The sequence below is a fragment of the Arvicanthis niloticus genome, chromosome 6 (genome assembly GCF_011762505.2).
Source record: "Arvicanthis niloticus isolate mArvNil1 chromosome 6, mArvNil1.pat.X, whole genome shotgun sequence".
NCBI classification, from domain to species: domain Eukaryota; kingdom Metazoa; phylum Chordata; class Mammalia; order Rodentia; family Muridae; genus Arvicanthis; species Arvicanthis niloticus.
The window spans coordinates 44,260,517-44,277,727 of record NC_047663.1 but is presented as its reverse complement, the minus strand read 5'-3'; the positions used below and the strand labels follow the sequence as shown (position 1 = coordinate 44,277,727).

General features: G+C 35.1%; 1 protein-coding gene across 2 annotated transcripts in view; it reads right to left on the bottom strand.

Annotated features, from left to right (window-relative positions):
- Window positions 1-17,211, bottom strand: part of Taok1 (TAO kinase 1) — an 83,097-nt gene that overhangs the window by 27,591 nt on the left and 38,295 nt on the right. For both annotated transcript variants that reach the window (XM_076936259.1, XM_034506788.2), the window contains 7 exons: window positions 16,496-16,541; window positions 14,948-15,044; window positions 12,431-12,544; window positions 10,809-10,900; window positions 5,283-5,376; window positions 3,319-3,400; window positions 251-418 (listed from right to left, as the gene is read on the bottom strand). In XM_076936259.1, the coding sequence (XP_076792374.1) occupies window positions 251-418; window positions 3,319-3,400; window positions 5,283-5,376; window positions 10,809-10,900; window positions 12,431-12,544; window positions 14,948-15,044; window positions 16,496-16,541 (693 nt within the window). The remainder of the gene's footprint in view (window positions 1-250; window positions 419-3,318; window positions 3,401-5,282; window positions 5,377-10,808; window positions 10,901-12,430; window positions 12,545-14,947; window positions 15,045-16,495; window positions 16,542-17,211) is intronic.

The following is a 17,211-nucleotide window of genomic DNA, read 5'->3' as shown; positions in this document are numbered from 1 at the left end:
AAAACACAAACAGGTTTCTTTAGTAAAAGACTTCTGGTAGCCTTTACTGTACAATATAAAGGGGTTGGATAGAAAGCATATAATAACAAGATTAAAGACCTTTGCTTGTAACTAGAATTTTAAAGACGTAATGATAAGAGCAAAGTAGACTGGAACCAGTGACATACACGGTATTCTTGGCTGGACAAGTACGGTAAGAAATCAATAAAATTAAAGTCAAAATTTGTGTCACTTTTAGGTATATACACACCTCCTCTTCTTCCTGTGCTTCTACTGCTGGTCCATTATGTGCCTCCTGGAAAAGGAGTTTCTTCATCTTTCGATATTGCAGATTGTCCAGCTCTCTTACTGCATCCTTTGTCCTTTGAATAAGATCTATTAACACTGTTTCAGGGCGCTCTCGAAGAACAAACATGTGCTAGAAGGACAGAAAATAAAAATAGGTTGTTTTTTTTCCACTAATTGGTTCAAATATATTTTTCGACAGTTATGATACAGCAATCCAGTTTTATTACATCTACGACTTAATACTTAGAAAATAGTAATTTCCATACTCAACTTGTGCCTAAACACTCTTGAATAAAATCCTCACCAGGATATTTTTAGCTGGCCAGTGAAAATACAATTGAAATTATCAAAGCATATACTTAAAAAATCCACTACTGTCTACAGAGTGAGTTCCAGGACAGCCAGACCTACACAGAGAAACTCTGTCTCAGAAAAAAAAAAAAAAAAAAAAAAAAAAAATCCACTACTGATTATAAGCTATGCTTGATTTAAGTAGGAAAACTTACTGACAATGAATAAGTAGCTAGAACTTAGACATCATGGTTTTTTTCCTTGAGATAAGGTTTCACTTGACAGCCATTGCTGGCTTTGAACTTGTGATCCTCCTAGTGCTGAAATACAGGTCTAAACAGTCATGCCCAGACTATTAAAATGTGTTGATAGTGTGAGTGTTCAGTTATCTCTGAGACCATAGGTGAGCTTTTCCCCTGGAACTACAAAAGTTGTTTTTCTATATACTGAGATTGCAAGTAATATTATCAAATGTATGTATGATGGATGGATAGATGTGTATGCACAGGTATTTGTTGTAGGTTTAATTTAGCTAATTAAAAAAAAAATACCTGTTTTGAAATTCTAAAAGATTAATATAAAATTACTTCATGAGTCTTGTTGAAACAATTCCTAACTAGAATCAAATTCTCATTACTGCCTAGTCAATAGGTTTTTAATTATTTATTGACAATGTATTGGCCTACATGTGTCTTGGGCAGCATGTGCATGAAGTACCCTCTGAGGGCAGAAGAGGACATCATATGCCCCAAGACTGAAAGTAGAAACAATTGTGGATGCTAGAAATCAAACTTGGGTCCTCTGGAAGAGCAGCCAGAGCTCTTGATCACAGAGCCATTTCTTCAGCACATAATCAAGACATTTTAAAAGAGCTGGGGATGTAGTTCAGTTGGTATTTGTCTAGGATTCATGAAGTCTTATTAAATCCCAGTAGAGCACATAGTACTTGGGATATAGAGGCAGGAGAACAGGTGGTTTAGAGGTCATTCTCAACTACAAAGTGAAATTTCAAGGCCAACCTGGGATATATGAGATTCCATCTCAAAAACAAACAAAACCTTTAAGAACTACAATAAACCATATGTGGTAGTGCACATTTTTAATCCCAACACTGGCAAGGCAGAGACAGGGTTCAAAGCCAGCATGGTTTATATATCAAGTTCCAGACAAAGTCAAGGCATAGTGAGACCTTGTGTCAAAATAAAACATTTCATTAAATTTAGTAAAACTATTATATTACTACCAGTGTTAATTAAATGGTTAACACTAAAATGAAACTAGCCAGCTAAAAATAGAAACCTGTATTTTAAATTTTAATATTGTAAATGACGTATGTGTGTGTTTGCGCGCATGTGTGAGCCTATGCACGCACACGCACACACACACACACAACACAGGTCTGAAGACAACCTGTGAGAGCCAGTTCTCTCCTACCATATAAGTTTCAGAGCTAGAAATCGGGTCTTAAGGCTTGGTGTAAGTGCCTTTACTCAATAAGTTATCTTGTCAATCCAAACCTATCCGATGTTTATAGTATTTCATTGCTAAATGAGCTAGAGCTTGGATCCCAGCACTCATAAACATGCTGGACTGCCTACAAACGGAGGAAGACCAGTAGTGTCTGCCAACTTCTAACCACCACCACCACCACCCCTGCACACACACATCTTCAGAAATCTTTAAAACAAAATGCAGTACCTAAGATAAAGTTACCAGGGGTAGGGTGGCTCAATTGGAAAAGTGCCCACCTACTACATTCAAACCCCTGAGATCAGCACTCAGAACCACAGATAAAAGTTTTTAAGAGATAATATAAAAATACTAGTACTTTAGCTAGGTGTGGTGATTCACAGGTCTACCCTTACACTCAGGAGGCAGAGGCAGAGCAATCTCTGTGAGTTCAAGGTCAGGATATTAGATCGCATTGTGAACCCCAAGACTGTGAACTGGAAAAATCTTGTGGTGTGTGTGACTCAGCCATAGCACACAAAATCTTTAACCCAAGGGCTTTTTGTAAACAGCTTTAAATAAACTCAACTCTAGGTCAAGAGCTAGAGCAACTAACTAGTTGACAGGGAGTGAACATAAAGATTTAGAAAGGAGGGACACTGAGCTGAAGCATGGAGGAAAAAACTTTTTCCTTCTGGAGTGTAGGTTGAAGAGGAAAGTCAGCTGGATGCTTTCTCTGTCTTTCTGAGTTAGCAGGTTTTCAACACAGCCTCTGGCTCCTGAATTTTCATTTGGTAAACTCAAACGGCTGAGATTTTTGTTTTTAAAACAACAAAGGTCTTGTAGTAATAATTTCCAGGACAGCCATAGCTACACACTGAGACATTATCTCCAAATAAATAAAAAGATATTTAAATGCGTTGGGGAAAATAGCTGAATGATTATAATACATGCTTAACATGTAGTTCTATTTGAGTGCCAGCACCAAAAATGACACTTTTAAGTTGTTATTTTATAATTACAAAGCCTCTATTACATTTTATTATTTATGTGCACATGCACGCACACATGCTGAAGTCATTTTTCACCTTCAACCATGTGGATTTCAGGGATTCAATGCAGGTTGTGAGGTTTGGCAAGAAGTACACCTACTGAGCCATCTTACTAGCCCCAAATTTAGTAGTATTTTAGTAAAAACTTTGATATAGTTAATCCTGTTTGAGAAGAAAAAAAATAACAAACCATTTTAAAATAATTTCTTAGGGGTTAAAAACAGTTTTACAGACTGACCTTTAAAAGTTCCTCTGATGTAGGGCGATCTTGAGGAATTTTCTGGAGGCAAGAATCTACAAAGTTTCGAAAATAATCAGACCTATTGTAAAGAAAGTATCAAGTGAACATATTGCTATTTCCTTTAAAAACACATCCAAAAAGGCAATGTCTATTCACAGGAGAAAGAATGGAGAATGATAGATAATATAATTTCATCTAAGGTAAAATTATATTATTTCATGCAAAGTTATCTACAGCAATCAACAATTCTTTAATGTTATCCAAAAACAGACTTGCATAAATCATTTTAAAAACCCTAGGCTGAGGGTATAGTGCATTGGCAGGGTGAATACTTGGTTAGAATTCAAAAAAGAAAACAAAACATCCTGTTCCCACATATTTACCTATCTACAATCACCCACTATTGAGTCAAGAGGAGGAAAGCCCGATCAGAGTTCTTCTCCATTCAAATATGGTTTCTCAGTCTCTTCCCTGTCTTTAAGTCTCTTCTTATTTGCACACTTTGGATTGTTTTCTATAGAGCATGTTTTAGAACAAAGTATTTATTCTCTACAGAAGAGAGGATTTGCAGGGGGGAGTAGGGCTGGGGGAGGGGGCTCAAGACAAAGTTTCTCTGTATAGTTCTGGAAGTCACTCTGTAGACCAGGGGAGAAGAACATTTTTAAATACCTAAGTATTTGCTGCCCCTAACCAAAAGAATAAGACTTCCACTAAATTTAGAAAACTGATATATACTTTTAAAATATTAAAAGCCTATAATGTGTTATTATTGCATTATTCATGAGAGCTCAGTGATTACAACAATAATTACTCAATCGATATTTATCTCCAATATTCAAAAAGGACAACACATTTTTGTTGCTTTTTGAGAACAATGGGTTTCACAATGTAGTCAGGCTGGCTCTGAACTTGCAGCAATCCTCCTGCCTCCCAAATGCTAAGTTTATAAAAAAAAAAATGAGACTTGTTTTTTGTTGCTCAAGTGGTCAAAAATAAAAGTTTACCTTACATCTTAGAATAGATTTCATACATTTTGTATAATGTTGGAACTGTTAAAGACTATGGGAACTTTCAGAGATGCTAATATAATACAAATATATTTTTGTATTATCAAATGAAAATGCAAATTTAGGGGCAAGAAGTATAATTCTGGAAAGGGATAGAATAGTAATGGTTAATCCTATCAACTGGACAGGATTTAGAATCACGTTCTCAGTGGGTCTATGATGATGCTCCCAGAACATATTAACTGAGGAAGTCAGACACCGAATGGAGATAGCACCATCCCATGGGCTGGGTTCCCAGAATAAATAAATTGGACAAATAAAGTGGTGCTCCAGCATGTATCTCATTCCAATTCTTCCCTCAAGATACAATGTAACCAGCTGCCTCCTTTTCCTACTATCATGCTTTCCCCATCATGAAGGATTGTACACTCAGACTGTGATAAATTCTCTTTAAGTTGCTTTTGTTAGGTAAATTGTTACAGCAATGAGAAAAGTAACTAATGCACAATTTTTCAACTCATATAACAATTTCTAGTCCAAAACTGTTAATCTCTTCTCTATATACTGTTTACATGAAGTTTTATCAAATCAATAATTAATACATGAGAAGAAAAACCAGAGCAATGTTACTAACATATTTAGCTAAAATGTTCAAGATTTTAAATTACATAATAATTTTGAAAGAATTAAAACATTTTACCCATGACTTATACAATATACATAATAATCTATTCTTCAAATAATTACAAGTTACAACAATCTACTCATTTTAGTTACAAAATATTGCTTAAAAATACTATTAAATTATGAGGGTTATCTGTATTCCTAAAACTGAAAAGAAAAGTAACCTTTCTTTTATTTGTTTAAAATCAAATCATTTTGATAATGATCTATTATTGTATCAATATTTACAAATTTTTCAAAACATGAATCATATCTTGTGGGAATACTCACCATTCATTAGACTGTAGTGTAGGGGATTCATTTTGGGCTATGTGATATAAGGCACTCATTGCATTCATATTAAATAAAGGAGGCTTCCTCTCGGCTATAAAAGAGAAAATCTTTCTGTTAAAATGTGACTATATAAGGATACTTAAATGTTGATCAAGTTTTTAAGAACACATTTTGAAAACAACTTTAAACTTAATAGAAAATTGTAGAAAGACCTTTTTGGTTTTGTGTTTTTTGAGACAGGGTCTCTGAATAGCCCTACTGTCCTCCTGGAGCTTGCTCTATAGACCAAGCTGGCCTTCAAACCCCCAAAGATCCTGCCTCCTCCTGCCTCCTGCCTCTGCGATGCTGGGATTAAAGGTGTGGGCTACTATGCCTGACTAAAGATCTTTTCAGTATGAATCAACTGAGAATAAAATTACTGCTCTAATGGCCCATGAAACCTAAACACTTTAATACACAAGAACATTTTCTTAAATACCACATAATATGTATTAAATTATGCTACCTAATTATTAAATTATGCCATTTGTGTTAGACATCTGATACCAATCCCCACTGTTTTGTTCCAAAGCCCTGATAGCGTTCTATGTAGGGTTGGTTTTTTTGTTTGTTTTGTTTTGTTTTGTTTTGTTTTGTTTTGTTTTTGGTTTGGTTTTTTGAGACAGGATTACTCTTTGCAGATCTGGCTTTCCTGAACTTGCTCTGTAGATCAGGTTGGCCTGGAACTCAAGAGATCCACCTGCCTTTGCCTCCTGAGTGTTGAGATTAAAGGCATGTGCCACGCCACCATTGCCCAGCTACTATATGTAGCTTTAATCATTTGTGTCGTTGGTTTACTGAGTTCTCAAATTTAGACAAAAAAATTGTTCATATTTCCACATATTTCAGGTAGAGTGCATGTGGTTATGCATTCCTTTGCATATGGATTAGTGTCTTCCTGTATTGCTTTCAACCTTACTGTCCTAACACAAGGTCTTTTAATGAACTAGAAACTGGACTGTCTGTGGCTAGGAAGTTCTAGGTATTTGTCGGTTTCTCACATTCAGTGCTGGGATAATAGGCATGTGCTGCTATTCCTAGATCTTGGCATGCTGGGTGCCAGAGATTTGTACTCAGATCATGTTTACAAAGCAAGTGCTCTTATCCTCGGAGGCATCGTCCCAGGCACTCTATTATCTTTTATTTTTATTGCTACTTTTAAATTACCTGTTTGTGTCTATATACCAATGGAATATGAATACAAATGAGTATTCTACAGAAATCAAAAGATGTTGGATCACCAAAGGAGTATGAGCTCTTAACTGCTATTGGTATCTTACTTTTAATAATCAATACTAATTGTTACTTCTCATTCATACTTCCTCCCTTTGATTTTTTTAGACAAGGTCTCACTCACCAGCCCAGGCTATTCTGGAACTCATCATGTGTGGCCAGCCTAGCTCTAAGCAATAGTAATCCACCTACCTTCAGCTTCCTAAACTTTGGGATTATAAATGTAAGCTATCACACCTGGCTTCTTTCACTCCTAATATTAAGAGATTTGTATCTTCTTTTTCTAACCTAAATGAAAAGAGATTTATCAATTTTAATGATCTTCATAAAGAATTAAACTTTATATTTTTCAATTTTCTGTTTAACTGAGTTTCTACTTTAATCTTTATTATTCTGTCTTCTGTTTGAATTTAGATTATTCCTGTTCTACTTTCTAAAAGGTAAAAGTTGGGGGAGACAACTCACTGATGACCTGAGCTCAATCCTCCAAACCCACATAAGTAGAGAAAAGACTTCCCCAGAGCTATCCTTTGACAGAACAAATGTATGCAAGACAGCCACTGATACCAGATAGCATCAGATATCTCGTGTTGGAATTTACAGGTAGTTCTAAGACACATGAGGTGAGGAGGCTAAGAACTGAGGTCTGGTTCTCTATAAAAGCACCAAGAGCTCTTAAGAGCTAAATTATCTCTCTGGCCCAATTTTACATATTCTCAATGGACAGAATTAAAGAATACATGCATAAAGATATACAAAAAAAGAGATATACAAAACACGATTATATTTCTTTCTACATTATTATTGAAATTAGGTGGGTGTGATGGTGGATGGCTTTAATCCCAGCACTCAGGAGGCAGAGTCAGGCAGCCTGGTCTACATAATAAGTAAACTCCATGATAGTCAGGACTATATAGACAGTCTCAAAAAACAAACAAACCACACACACACACACACACACACACAAAAAAAAAAAAAAAAAAAAAAAAAAAAAAAAACAAAAAAAAAAACAAAAAACAAAATCAGTATTTCATCTCAAATGCCAATCCCCAACCTGTTATTCTAAACTTTAGCAATGATCAATCTTATTCTTGTCACCTCCTCCCTTCCCTTTCTTTTCTCTCCATCTTAGTCTCATTCTGCAGGGCAGGTTTACCTATAAATCATGGCACTCCTCTTAGCACAGCCTACCAAGTGCTGTGACTATAGGCATTAAACCACCATACCAAGCCTTTTATGTTGATTTGATAAGCTGCTTTTAAATGTAACCATGGTATCATTTTTGCTGCCATGCTCTGCCAATCCTTCATTCCAATCCAAACACAGTGAGAATAACTTCTTTTCCTTGTCTGACACCTCAACCAAACTAGTTCTCTTCTCTACAGTGAGGAACATCTCAAGAAAAATTCTCATCATTTTTATTAGGTTCTATCATTATACTAGGTTAACCCAAAATATGTACTGCCTATATGGCCACTAACTCCCTTCCCTACCTCCTTTGATATCTGATAATCTAAGCCATTTCCAGAAATGAATGCTTTAGTAACTTTACCGGACCTTTTTAATCTGCTTACTGGATTCTTCGTCCATTTCTGATTTCACACATTATGTTGCAAGAACATTTGAGCCTGACATGCACACTAGGTTAGTATGGTTGGTTCACTAGATGGCAGGTATCCATATTCTAGCTCACAAAGTACCATAAGACTAGTATAAGGAAAGAGGTAAGGATCATTGAAGACACTTAGAATGAATCAAAGAGTAACATCCATTTACTTTAAAATTGAGGTCTTCAATTTGGCAGATTCTACTGACCTTTCCTATTCTCTTCTCTTCTGTTTTGTAGTACAGGGTAGCCTCAAACTTGCTATGAAGCTAAGGATAACTTTGAATTTCTGATCGTCCTGTCTCAGACTTAGTTTTATATGGCTCTGGGGAATCAAACCCAGAGCATCACTCTAGGCAGACATTCTACCTCAGAGTTGTATATCCAGTACATCAACTGATATTTCTAGTAAACAAACAAACAAACAAACAATACCTTATTTTCTTTTGGCTTGGCATGGTGATGCATACCTTTAATCCCAGCACTTAGAAGAGGCAGATGCAGGAGGACCTCTTTGAGTTCAGGCAAGCTGTACATAGTGAGATCCAAGATATTTTTTTAAATTATTTTTTTAACTTAGTATATCCCTATGCAATCCAGAATGATTTACACATCACTATGTAAGCCAAATTAAAATGCCCCCTAAATTTTCCACCCAAATGTTGGTACTGATATGTGTCATCAGGACTTGTCTTGATCTCAAAAGCTATTTATTTGTTTGTGTGTCTGTCTGTTTGTTTGCTTGTTTATTTAGAAGACTCATTTAACTCAGTTTAGGTTCTAAATCACCATGCAGCTGAACATGACCCTGAATTCCTGATTCTCTTGAATAATGACATTATAGACATATGCTGCCATGCCTGGTTTCTGGTTATCAAACCCAAAGCTTCATGAATTCTAGACAATCACTCAACCAACCAAACTACACCCCCCTCATCTCAAATTCTTTTGAGTTGCTACTTAAATTTCATCTAAACAAAGAACTTATTTACCACTCTGTAGTACTGGGTAGCCTGGAACTTATTCCAACTATATGTAGACCAAGCTGGTCTCAAACTCACAGAAATCTGTTCCCAGTGCTGGGATTAATAAAGGCATGGTGTCAAATGCCTGGCCATTTTTTTTTTTTTTTTTTTTTTAAATTTCAGAGGTCTTCTTACTATCTTGTATACATGCCTTCCCAACTCCAAATGAACTGTGTATCTATCACTATGGTTTCACTTGAAGAAAGTTTGGCTTATTGTGCTTTAAAAAGAAAGAAACTAAACTGTTAAAACATTTTTCACCTCTCAGGTACCAGAAATTAAACAAAGGGATATATGCATGCTAGACATGCACCTGACCAGCTATATACCTAGTCTTCTGAGTTCTGTTTTGGTTTGGTTTTTAGAGACATGGTTTCTTTCTCTACATTGCCCTTGCTGTCCTAGAACTCACTTTGTAGACCAGGCTGGCCTCAAACTCAAAGATCCACCTGCCTCTGCCTGCTAAGTGCTGGGATTAAAGGTATGTGAGGTTTTGTTTTGGTTTTTGTTGTTGTTGCAGGTGTTACTAAATTTCCTAGGCTACTTTGAATTCAGTATCTTGTTAAGCAGACCTTTAACGTGCAATCCTCCTGCCTCAGCCTATACAGTAGCAGGAATTAAGTCTTATCCAACCTGGGCAAAAATGGACATCTAATTTCTAGTCTTAAAAGTAACTTATATAGTAGCAAATAATTCATGATTAAGAAACCTTCTATGGATAATAAATATGGATTAGGTGTATTCTAAGTGTTAAACATTAATTAACATCAGCCATTGAAATTTAAGACCACAGTGAAAAATTATTTTACACCTAATTTAACAGCAATTTAACTGTTAGTAATTTAACAGTTAAAAAAATATTTAACCTAATACCATCTACATTAATATAAAAATTAGTAGACAATCAAAGTAAAAGCTTTAAACGATTTATTTTTTTCCCTAAATTGGGAGCTGAAAAGATGGCTCAGTGGATAAGAGAACTGGTTGCTCTTCCAGAAGATCTGAGTTCAATTCCCAGAATTCAAAGGAAGGTTCAAAACAGTCTGTAACTACAGCTCCAGAGGATCCGACAACACTCTTCCGGCCTCTCTAGACACCAGGCATACATATAGTACTCAGACATACATGCAGACAAAAAAATACTCATACACATATAATAAATAAATTCTTAAAAATTGAGATCTAAGCTGGGCGGTGGTGGCGCACACCTTTAATCCCAGCACTTGGGAGGCAGAGGCAGGTGGATTTCTGAGTTCGAGGCCAGCCTGGTCTACAGAGTTAGTTTCAGGACAGCCAGAACTATACAGAGAAACCCTGTCTTGAAAAACAAAACAAAACAAAACAAAACAAAACAAAACAAAAAAAACAAAAAAAGAAAGAGATCTAAGATAAAAATCCAATTTAACTTATTAATTGAAATGAAACACTGAATCAAAAATTAATTCACCTAAGAATGGTGACATACGTTTAATCTCAGCTTTCAGAAGGCAGTGGCAGGTAAAGCTCTATGAATTTGAGGCCAACCTGGCCTACAGAGCAAGTTGTAGGCCGGCCAAGGCTACACAGTGAGATTCTGTTTCAAAAAAAAGTTAATCTCTAGTAATAAAAACCAATGCTTACCTAATTCAATACATGTTATTCCAAGAGACCATACATCAACTTTGCCATCATACTGTCCTTCATCCATGGCTAAAATTACTTCTGGGGCCATCCTAAAACATACAATAAATATTCAATCAACTTAAAAGTTTGAGAACTTAAGTTCCATCAATATAAACAACATTGATTTGAATCCCAGGCAATATTTATAAACATAAAAAATTTTACAATAAGAAACAAATTAGAGGTTAGGTATGCATTTCTCAGTGCTCAAAAAACACAAGACCCATTCTCACCATCTGTCATAATCATGTAGCAATATTCCAAATGGACCATCCCAGAGCAGGGTTATGTTACAAAATTCTAATATTTCCTTTAAATACTGAATTTTACCATGGGCAACAAACAGTGTCAGGTTTTGCTTTTTGTTTTGTTTTTTTTTTGTTTTTTTTGTTTTTTTTGTTTTTTTTTTACCTGAAATGCAAAGGAAGGCACAAGGCCTATTCAAAAAAATTAATCCTGACCTTTTAATGTTTCTTTTAGAAACTGGAAAGTCACAAAATTTCTTTCTATTATGCATTTGAGACTTTACATCCCAGAGTAACGTTACCACTTAAAAAGTCTTTTCTTTATAAAATATGGGAGATTTCAAACACAAATAAGTAAAATGATGCAGTGGACCAAAGGTACTATTTTCAGAATATACAAAGATGGCACATGGAAGTTTAACTATCTAAAATATTATTTCCTACAAATTATCATTTCAAGATACATATAAAATTAGTCCTAGACCAGAGCAGACAAAAGCTAGAATTTCAATAAAAGTAATAGGGGTAGAAAGAAATGAGAGTATGGAGGGCAGAACTAACCCCATGGTAAGGTTACTGGGTAACTGGAAGAAAGACCTCATACTTCTATTTTTATATACATCTGAAATTCTGCAAACAGAAAATTGAAAACAGCAAAACTCCTCCAATTCAACTACCACTCTATGTAATGACTGATACAAAGTAAATGTGTTTTCATAAAACAAAAGCAAGAGGATCAGGGATGCCAGTCATTTCAAATCAATAAGGAGTTTACAGCCAGTCAGAGCAACATGAGAAACTGTCTCCAGAAAGAAGGTACTGCTGCAGCAGATATGACAAAGCAGTGATGAGCATTTGCCGCTCTTCCAGAGGACCTCAGTTTGGTCCCTAACACTCACATCAGGAGGGTCATCTCTACAATCACCTGCAACTCCAGCTCCCAGAGATCTGATGCCCTCTTCTGGGTCTACAAGGTCACTCCAATACATGTGGCTTACATTCACAAAGACACAAACTTCAAAATTTATTTAAAAAAAAAATTGTTACTGTTTATATGGCATGTCTATTTCCTCTATTTGAATATTAGCAATGTTTCACTCTCATACATAATACCCAATACACAGAAATAATAGGAAAGTACATTTGGAAAGGATAAAAAGATGAATAAAAAAAGGAAAAGACAAAAAAGCAGTTGCAAGGGCAAACCTACAAATCTGTATGTAAAATTAAGTATAAAACACAAAGTGAAAGATATCTAAAATGATAGTATATTTTTGGAAAAATAACACCTTAGAAAGTATAATCACTATCAATACCAGATAAGACTATTCTTACCAATATGGTGTCCCCACAAAAGAATTGGCAGGTGAGGCCATGGAAGCAGATCCAAAGTCAGCAAGTTTCACTTGGCCTGGTTCTGTCAGAAGGATATTTCCTGCTTTGATATCTCTGGTTTAAGGGACACAGAAAATTATTCAACTTTCCTTCATTAGATTGTGTTTGAAAATGATAAAAAATAAAAATATTATAAGATAAGAAAAATAAAAAGTAATCCAAGTACCTCAATAATTTCACATTGTGATAATAAAATTAGACAACAAGAACAGAATTGAAGTATAAATATACTAACAATAGAACAGTTAACAAAGCAGTAACAATCGGTCAACTGTATTATACTGCATATCTCTGAACTTGTTTATGACTATGGACAGTGGCTTTGAATTTGTAAATTTTCTATGTTTCCCCTAAAGGAAATGATAAAACATTTTTCTTTAGAAAAGGAAAAATAGTAAAGAATCTTCCACACTCTGTTTATAACAAAAGAATGACTCAACCCATTTCTCAAATTTTCACAGTTTCTGATTAAACACAAAAACTGAAGCACATGGATAATATATACTATCAATGGCATCAAGTTCACATTCACATTTACTTTTCTAAAACAGCAAACACACTTAGCCAAGCTGAGCTGAGCTATATGGACATTTACACAATAGGACTATATGTTCCATGAGTGCTAGAATACCTATTTAACTTTTTATATATAAATAAATTCATTCATTTATTTTGAATGTAGGAGTGCTCTGTCTGCATGTACACCTGCATGCCAGAAGAGGGCATCAGATCCCATGACAGATGGTTGTGAACCACCATGTGGTTGCTAGGAATTGAACGCAGGACCTCTGGAAGAGAAGTCAGTGCTCTTAACCAGCAAGCCATCTCATCATTTTCCTATTTCACTTTATAAAACTTGAAAGAGAAAAAGCATTTATAAGACTTATGGATTCTTATAAATGTAATACTGAGTATAATACACTTTTATTTGTGGGGAGCTGACAGAAGGTGGCTATCATTCTTGTAGCCATCTTGAGCCATATAGCCTGACAAGAGACTTGTTTACAACAGCCTACAACAGCTGAGCACACTCTGATAACATCTTGTTTTAGAAACCCAGGATTTTCCCTTGGGTGTGTAAGACTTAAAGGTTTAGAGATAAGACCTAAGGGCATGCATGACTTAAAGGCGTGGCTTAGAAGTGAGACATAAAAGGGGAGAGGCAGACAGAAGAAATTATTAGGTAGTAGGCACTTGAGACTCGAGACAGGCAACTAGGAATTAGACACTTGGATTAGACACTCGAGACTTGGAAAGAGTACTAGAGAATTAGGCACTTAGCACTTGGAGAAAGAACTTGGAACTGGGAAAGAGACTAACAACTGGAACTAGGATCAGGACCTGAGACTTGGTACTAGGAACTAGGGACTTGGAGAGAAGAAGAGAGACTGAAGAATAAACGGGATTGATTCACACTCTATCTGGTCTCCATTCTTCAAGTCTGTCCTCACTCTCTCTTGCTGAACCCCAACCCGTGGACCAGAGCAGCCTGGGGCAGTGCGGGCTCTAACAACTTAGCCCCCAAGGCTTTTGGCAGTGCGGGTTCCAACATTGACAGAGCCCTCTGCAACATTTTTGGCACCCAATGTGAGGCAGCTCCTGCTGCAACATTTATTTGTATTTTTCTTTACAAATGGGAAAGTACTTTCTCCCTGCAATTGTCTGTGTGTGTGTTGCTAGGGATTCCCGGGCTTTATACATAGGTGGTACTTGATAAGAAAACACCATATAATTCCAATTTGGCCACTGCCTGACTTGCTACTATAGGAATTTCTCTTGGATTTCACTTACCCTCATCTAAAAATAATGACAATCCATTAACTCAAAATGACTGCCTAGTTTAATGTTTACTGTCTGGATCACATACACCATTTTTAAAATGCTAGTATCTATGTGAAACAGACAAAACTAAAACTGGATTACAGAATGGCTTAACTCTAATGGTAATATAATTTTATCAAGGATGATTAGGGGTTTATGTTCAGAATTAAAAAGGTTTTGGTCCATGTCATGGAATCAGTAAAACAAATCTGCCATTATCAGTTATCAGGGAAAAAAAGATCCATTAGATTCAAGCTCTAATTTATTTGGCTTTGCAATCTTAAAGAAAGTATAGTCACAAATTAGAGCATCAACTGTACAAGAAGACAGACAGATTTATGATTATGATTATGATCCCTTCCTGTTTGCAAACTATGTAATTCTACAGTTTAGTTCCATAAAATACATGTACTTTAGGAAATATAGCAACACACACAGGCAAAACTAACAATTATTCTAAACAGATCAAGTGTATACTGTGTTCTTTCTAATATGTGAATGACCTAAATAGTGTAAGTTTATATAATTCTACTTGGCTAAAGTAAACAAAAATATCAAAGACATTCAACTCTGTAAAAGTGATAAATTCAACAATCCATTTGGTTGTCAGTATATGTTAAGTTTTGAGTCACTTACCTATGGATCATGGTATGAGAATGTAAATAAGCTAATCCCTGGAGAGCACCATGTGTAATTGCTGCTATTTCCACTTCTTGTAATGGCTTTTTATGAACTGAAAGTAGAAATTTATTAGAAAATAATCACACAAAGTATTTTTGTTTTAAATATATATAAAGATAGGTTAGTGGATAAATTGCAAACTTCAGGATAAGAGTTGAATGCCCTGAACCTACATAGTGGAAGGAGAGAACCAATTCCTTCAAGTTGTCCTCTGGCTTCCACACATGCACTGTGGTGTACATGCACATATATGCACACAAGCACATATTCATACAAAATAAACAAAATATAAAAATAATTCTATTTTAAGAATATGTATGAATATAAAAATTGACACATTGTTGTTTATGTGTATAGTATGTGTGCATGCATGTGTGTGCACCAGTGTATGTGTAATCAAAGAACAACACTGACCCTAACCTCCTACATTGTTTGAGGCAGAGTCGTTTTGGTATTTGCTGTTCTATATATGGCAAGCTAGCTTCTATCACCCTGTGGAGCACTGGAATTACTGAAGCATACTACCATGCCTAACTTGTTCTGAGGATTTGAACTCAGGCCCTAATGTTTAGCAGCAATTGCTTATTCACTAAGATATCTCCCCAGGGTTAATTTTTAAAAACCAGACAATTTCTATGGTAATAAAACAGGGCCACTAAACTTTATAACTAGTATAGATTTATGACAAGTGTTAACATGTACTCATCAGCCAAAAGTTCCTCTAAGCTTAATACTGGACAATTAACTTGATGACTGTAAAAAGTAACAAGATAGTTCCCTTTTTTTTTAATTTTTACTAACAGATCAAACTGAATGACAAAGAATTCAGAAAAATGTATATAAAGTTTCAATGAGAGAAAATGTCAATTTTTTAAGCATACGAAATTACGTGAAGAAAATGGAAAATGCTAGGGATCATATACTTTCTGCAAAAATTTATATTTAGTTAGTATTAGTTTAAATAAGCTAATTGAAATATTATTTTTTCTAATATGTTAATAAACAATAACTAGAGCCAGAGATGGTGGCACATACTTTTAATCACATCAGACAGGATACAGAAGTAGGTGTTCTGTGTGTTCAAGGCCAGTCAGGTTTACGTAGTGAGTTTCAGAGCATCCAAGTTAACATAGAAAGATCAGCTCTCAAAATTTATTTTTGTCTGTCTATCTGTCTATTTGACTTTTAGGTTTTTTTGAGACAGGGTTTATCTGTGTAGCTCTAGAACCCTGTCTCAAAATTTATATGTATTTATTTACTTATTTATTTTTGGCTTTTTTGGGGCAGGTTTCTATGCAGCCCTGGCTGTCCTGGAACTTGCTCTGTAGAACAGGTTGGTCCCAAACTCAACAGATCAGCCTCTACAGCCTGGTTTCAAAGTAAAAAAATATTAACAATATTTTTACAATATTGTTAATAATATATTATAATGATATTGTTATATGTTACAATGTTAAATATAGTTAATATCTTATAATAATGATAATAATAAGGGTAGCTTACCTTCTAGTAAATCTGAAGCAGATCCTAAACAATATTCCATTACAAGCTGCACAGGAAGAAAAATCATAAATACATTAAAATATATTCTAAACACTTATCTCTTAGAGAAACATATGAAGTCAAGAAGATAGTCTCAGTCTGAAAGAAAACAAACTTTAGCTATCATCTACTTTTTACAGTAGGTTGTATATTGAGTAATTTGTTAAACTTATGCATAAAATTAAGCAAAAGATGTGTGATGACACTTGCCAATAATCCCAGTACTTGGGATGCCAAGGCAGAAAATCTAAGGCCAGCAGTGAATTCCAGGACAGCCTAGGTAGGCTACATAGCAAAATCATATCTGAAAACTATCCCAAAAAATTTAAGTCAATGACATTTGTCTTTTAATATGTTAACATGAAACCAATTATATAAGCTGTGTATTGTATATATACTTTTCTATATAAATACATTTATAATTATATAATTACATCTAATTAATCTATTTCTTATTTTGTCACTATTCTCTCCTTTTCAGCCAAGGAATCCTGTCATCTCAATTTTCACCAGGATGTATCAAAACGTCACCAGGATCTTTGTACTTAAATATACTAACACACATTTATGTCAAAAAGATATGTTCACTTCCATTCTCAAATAATGGTACCACTCTTAAGACGTTCATTTTGTATTCCTGAAGGTATGAATGTACTCTGGAGAAAAGTCTTGAAAGG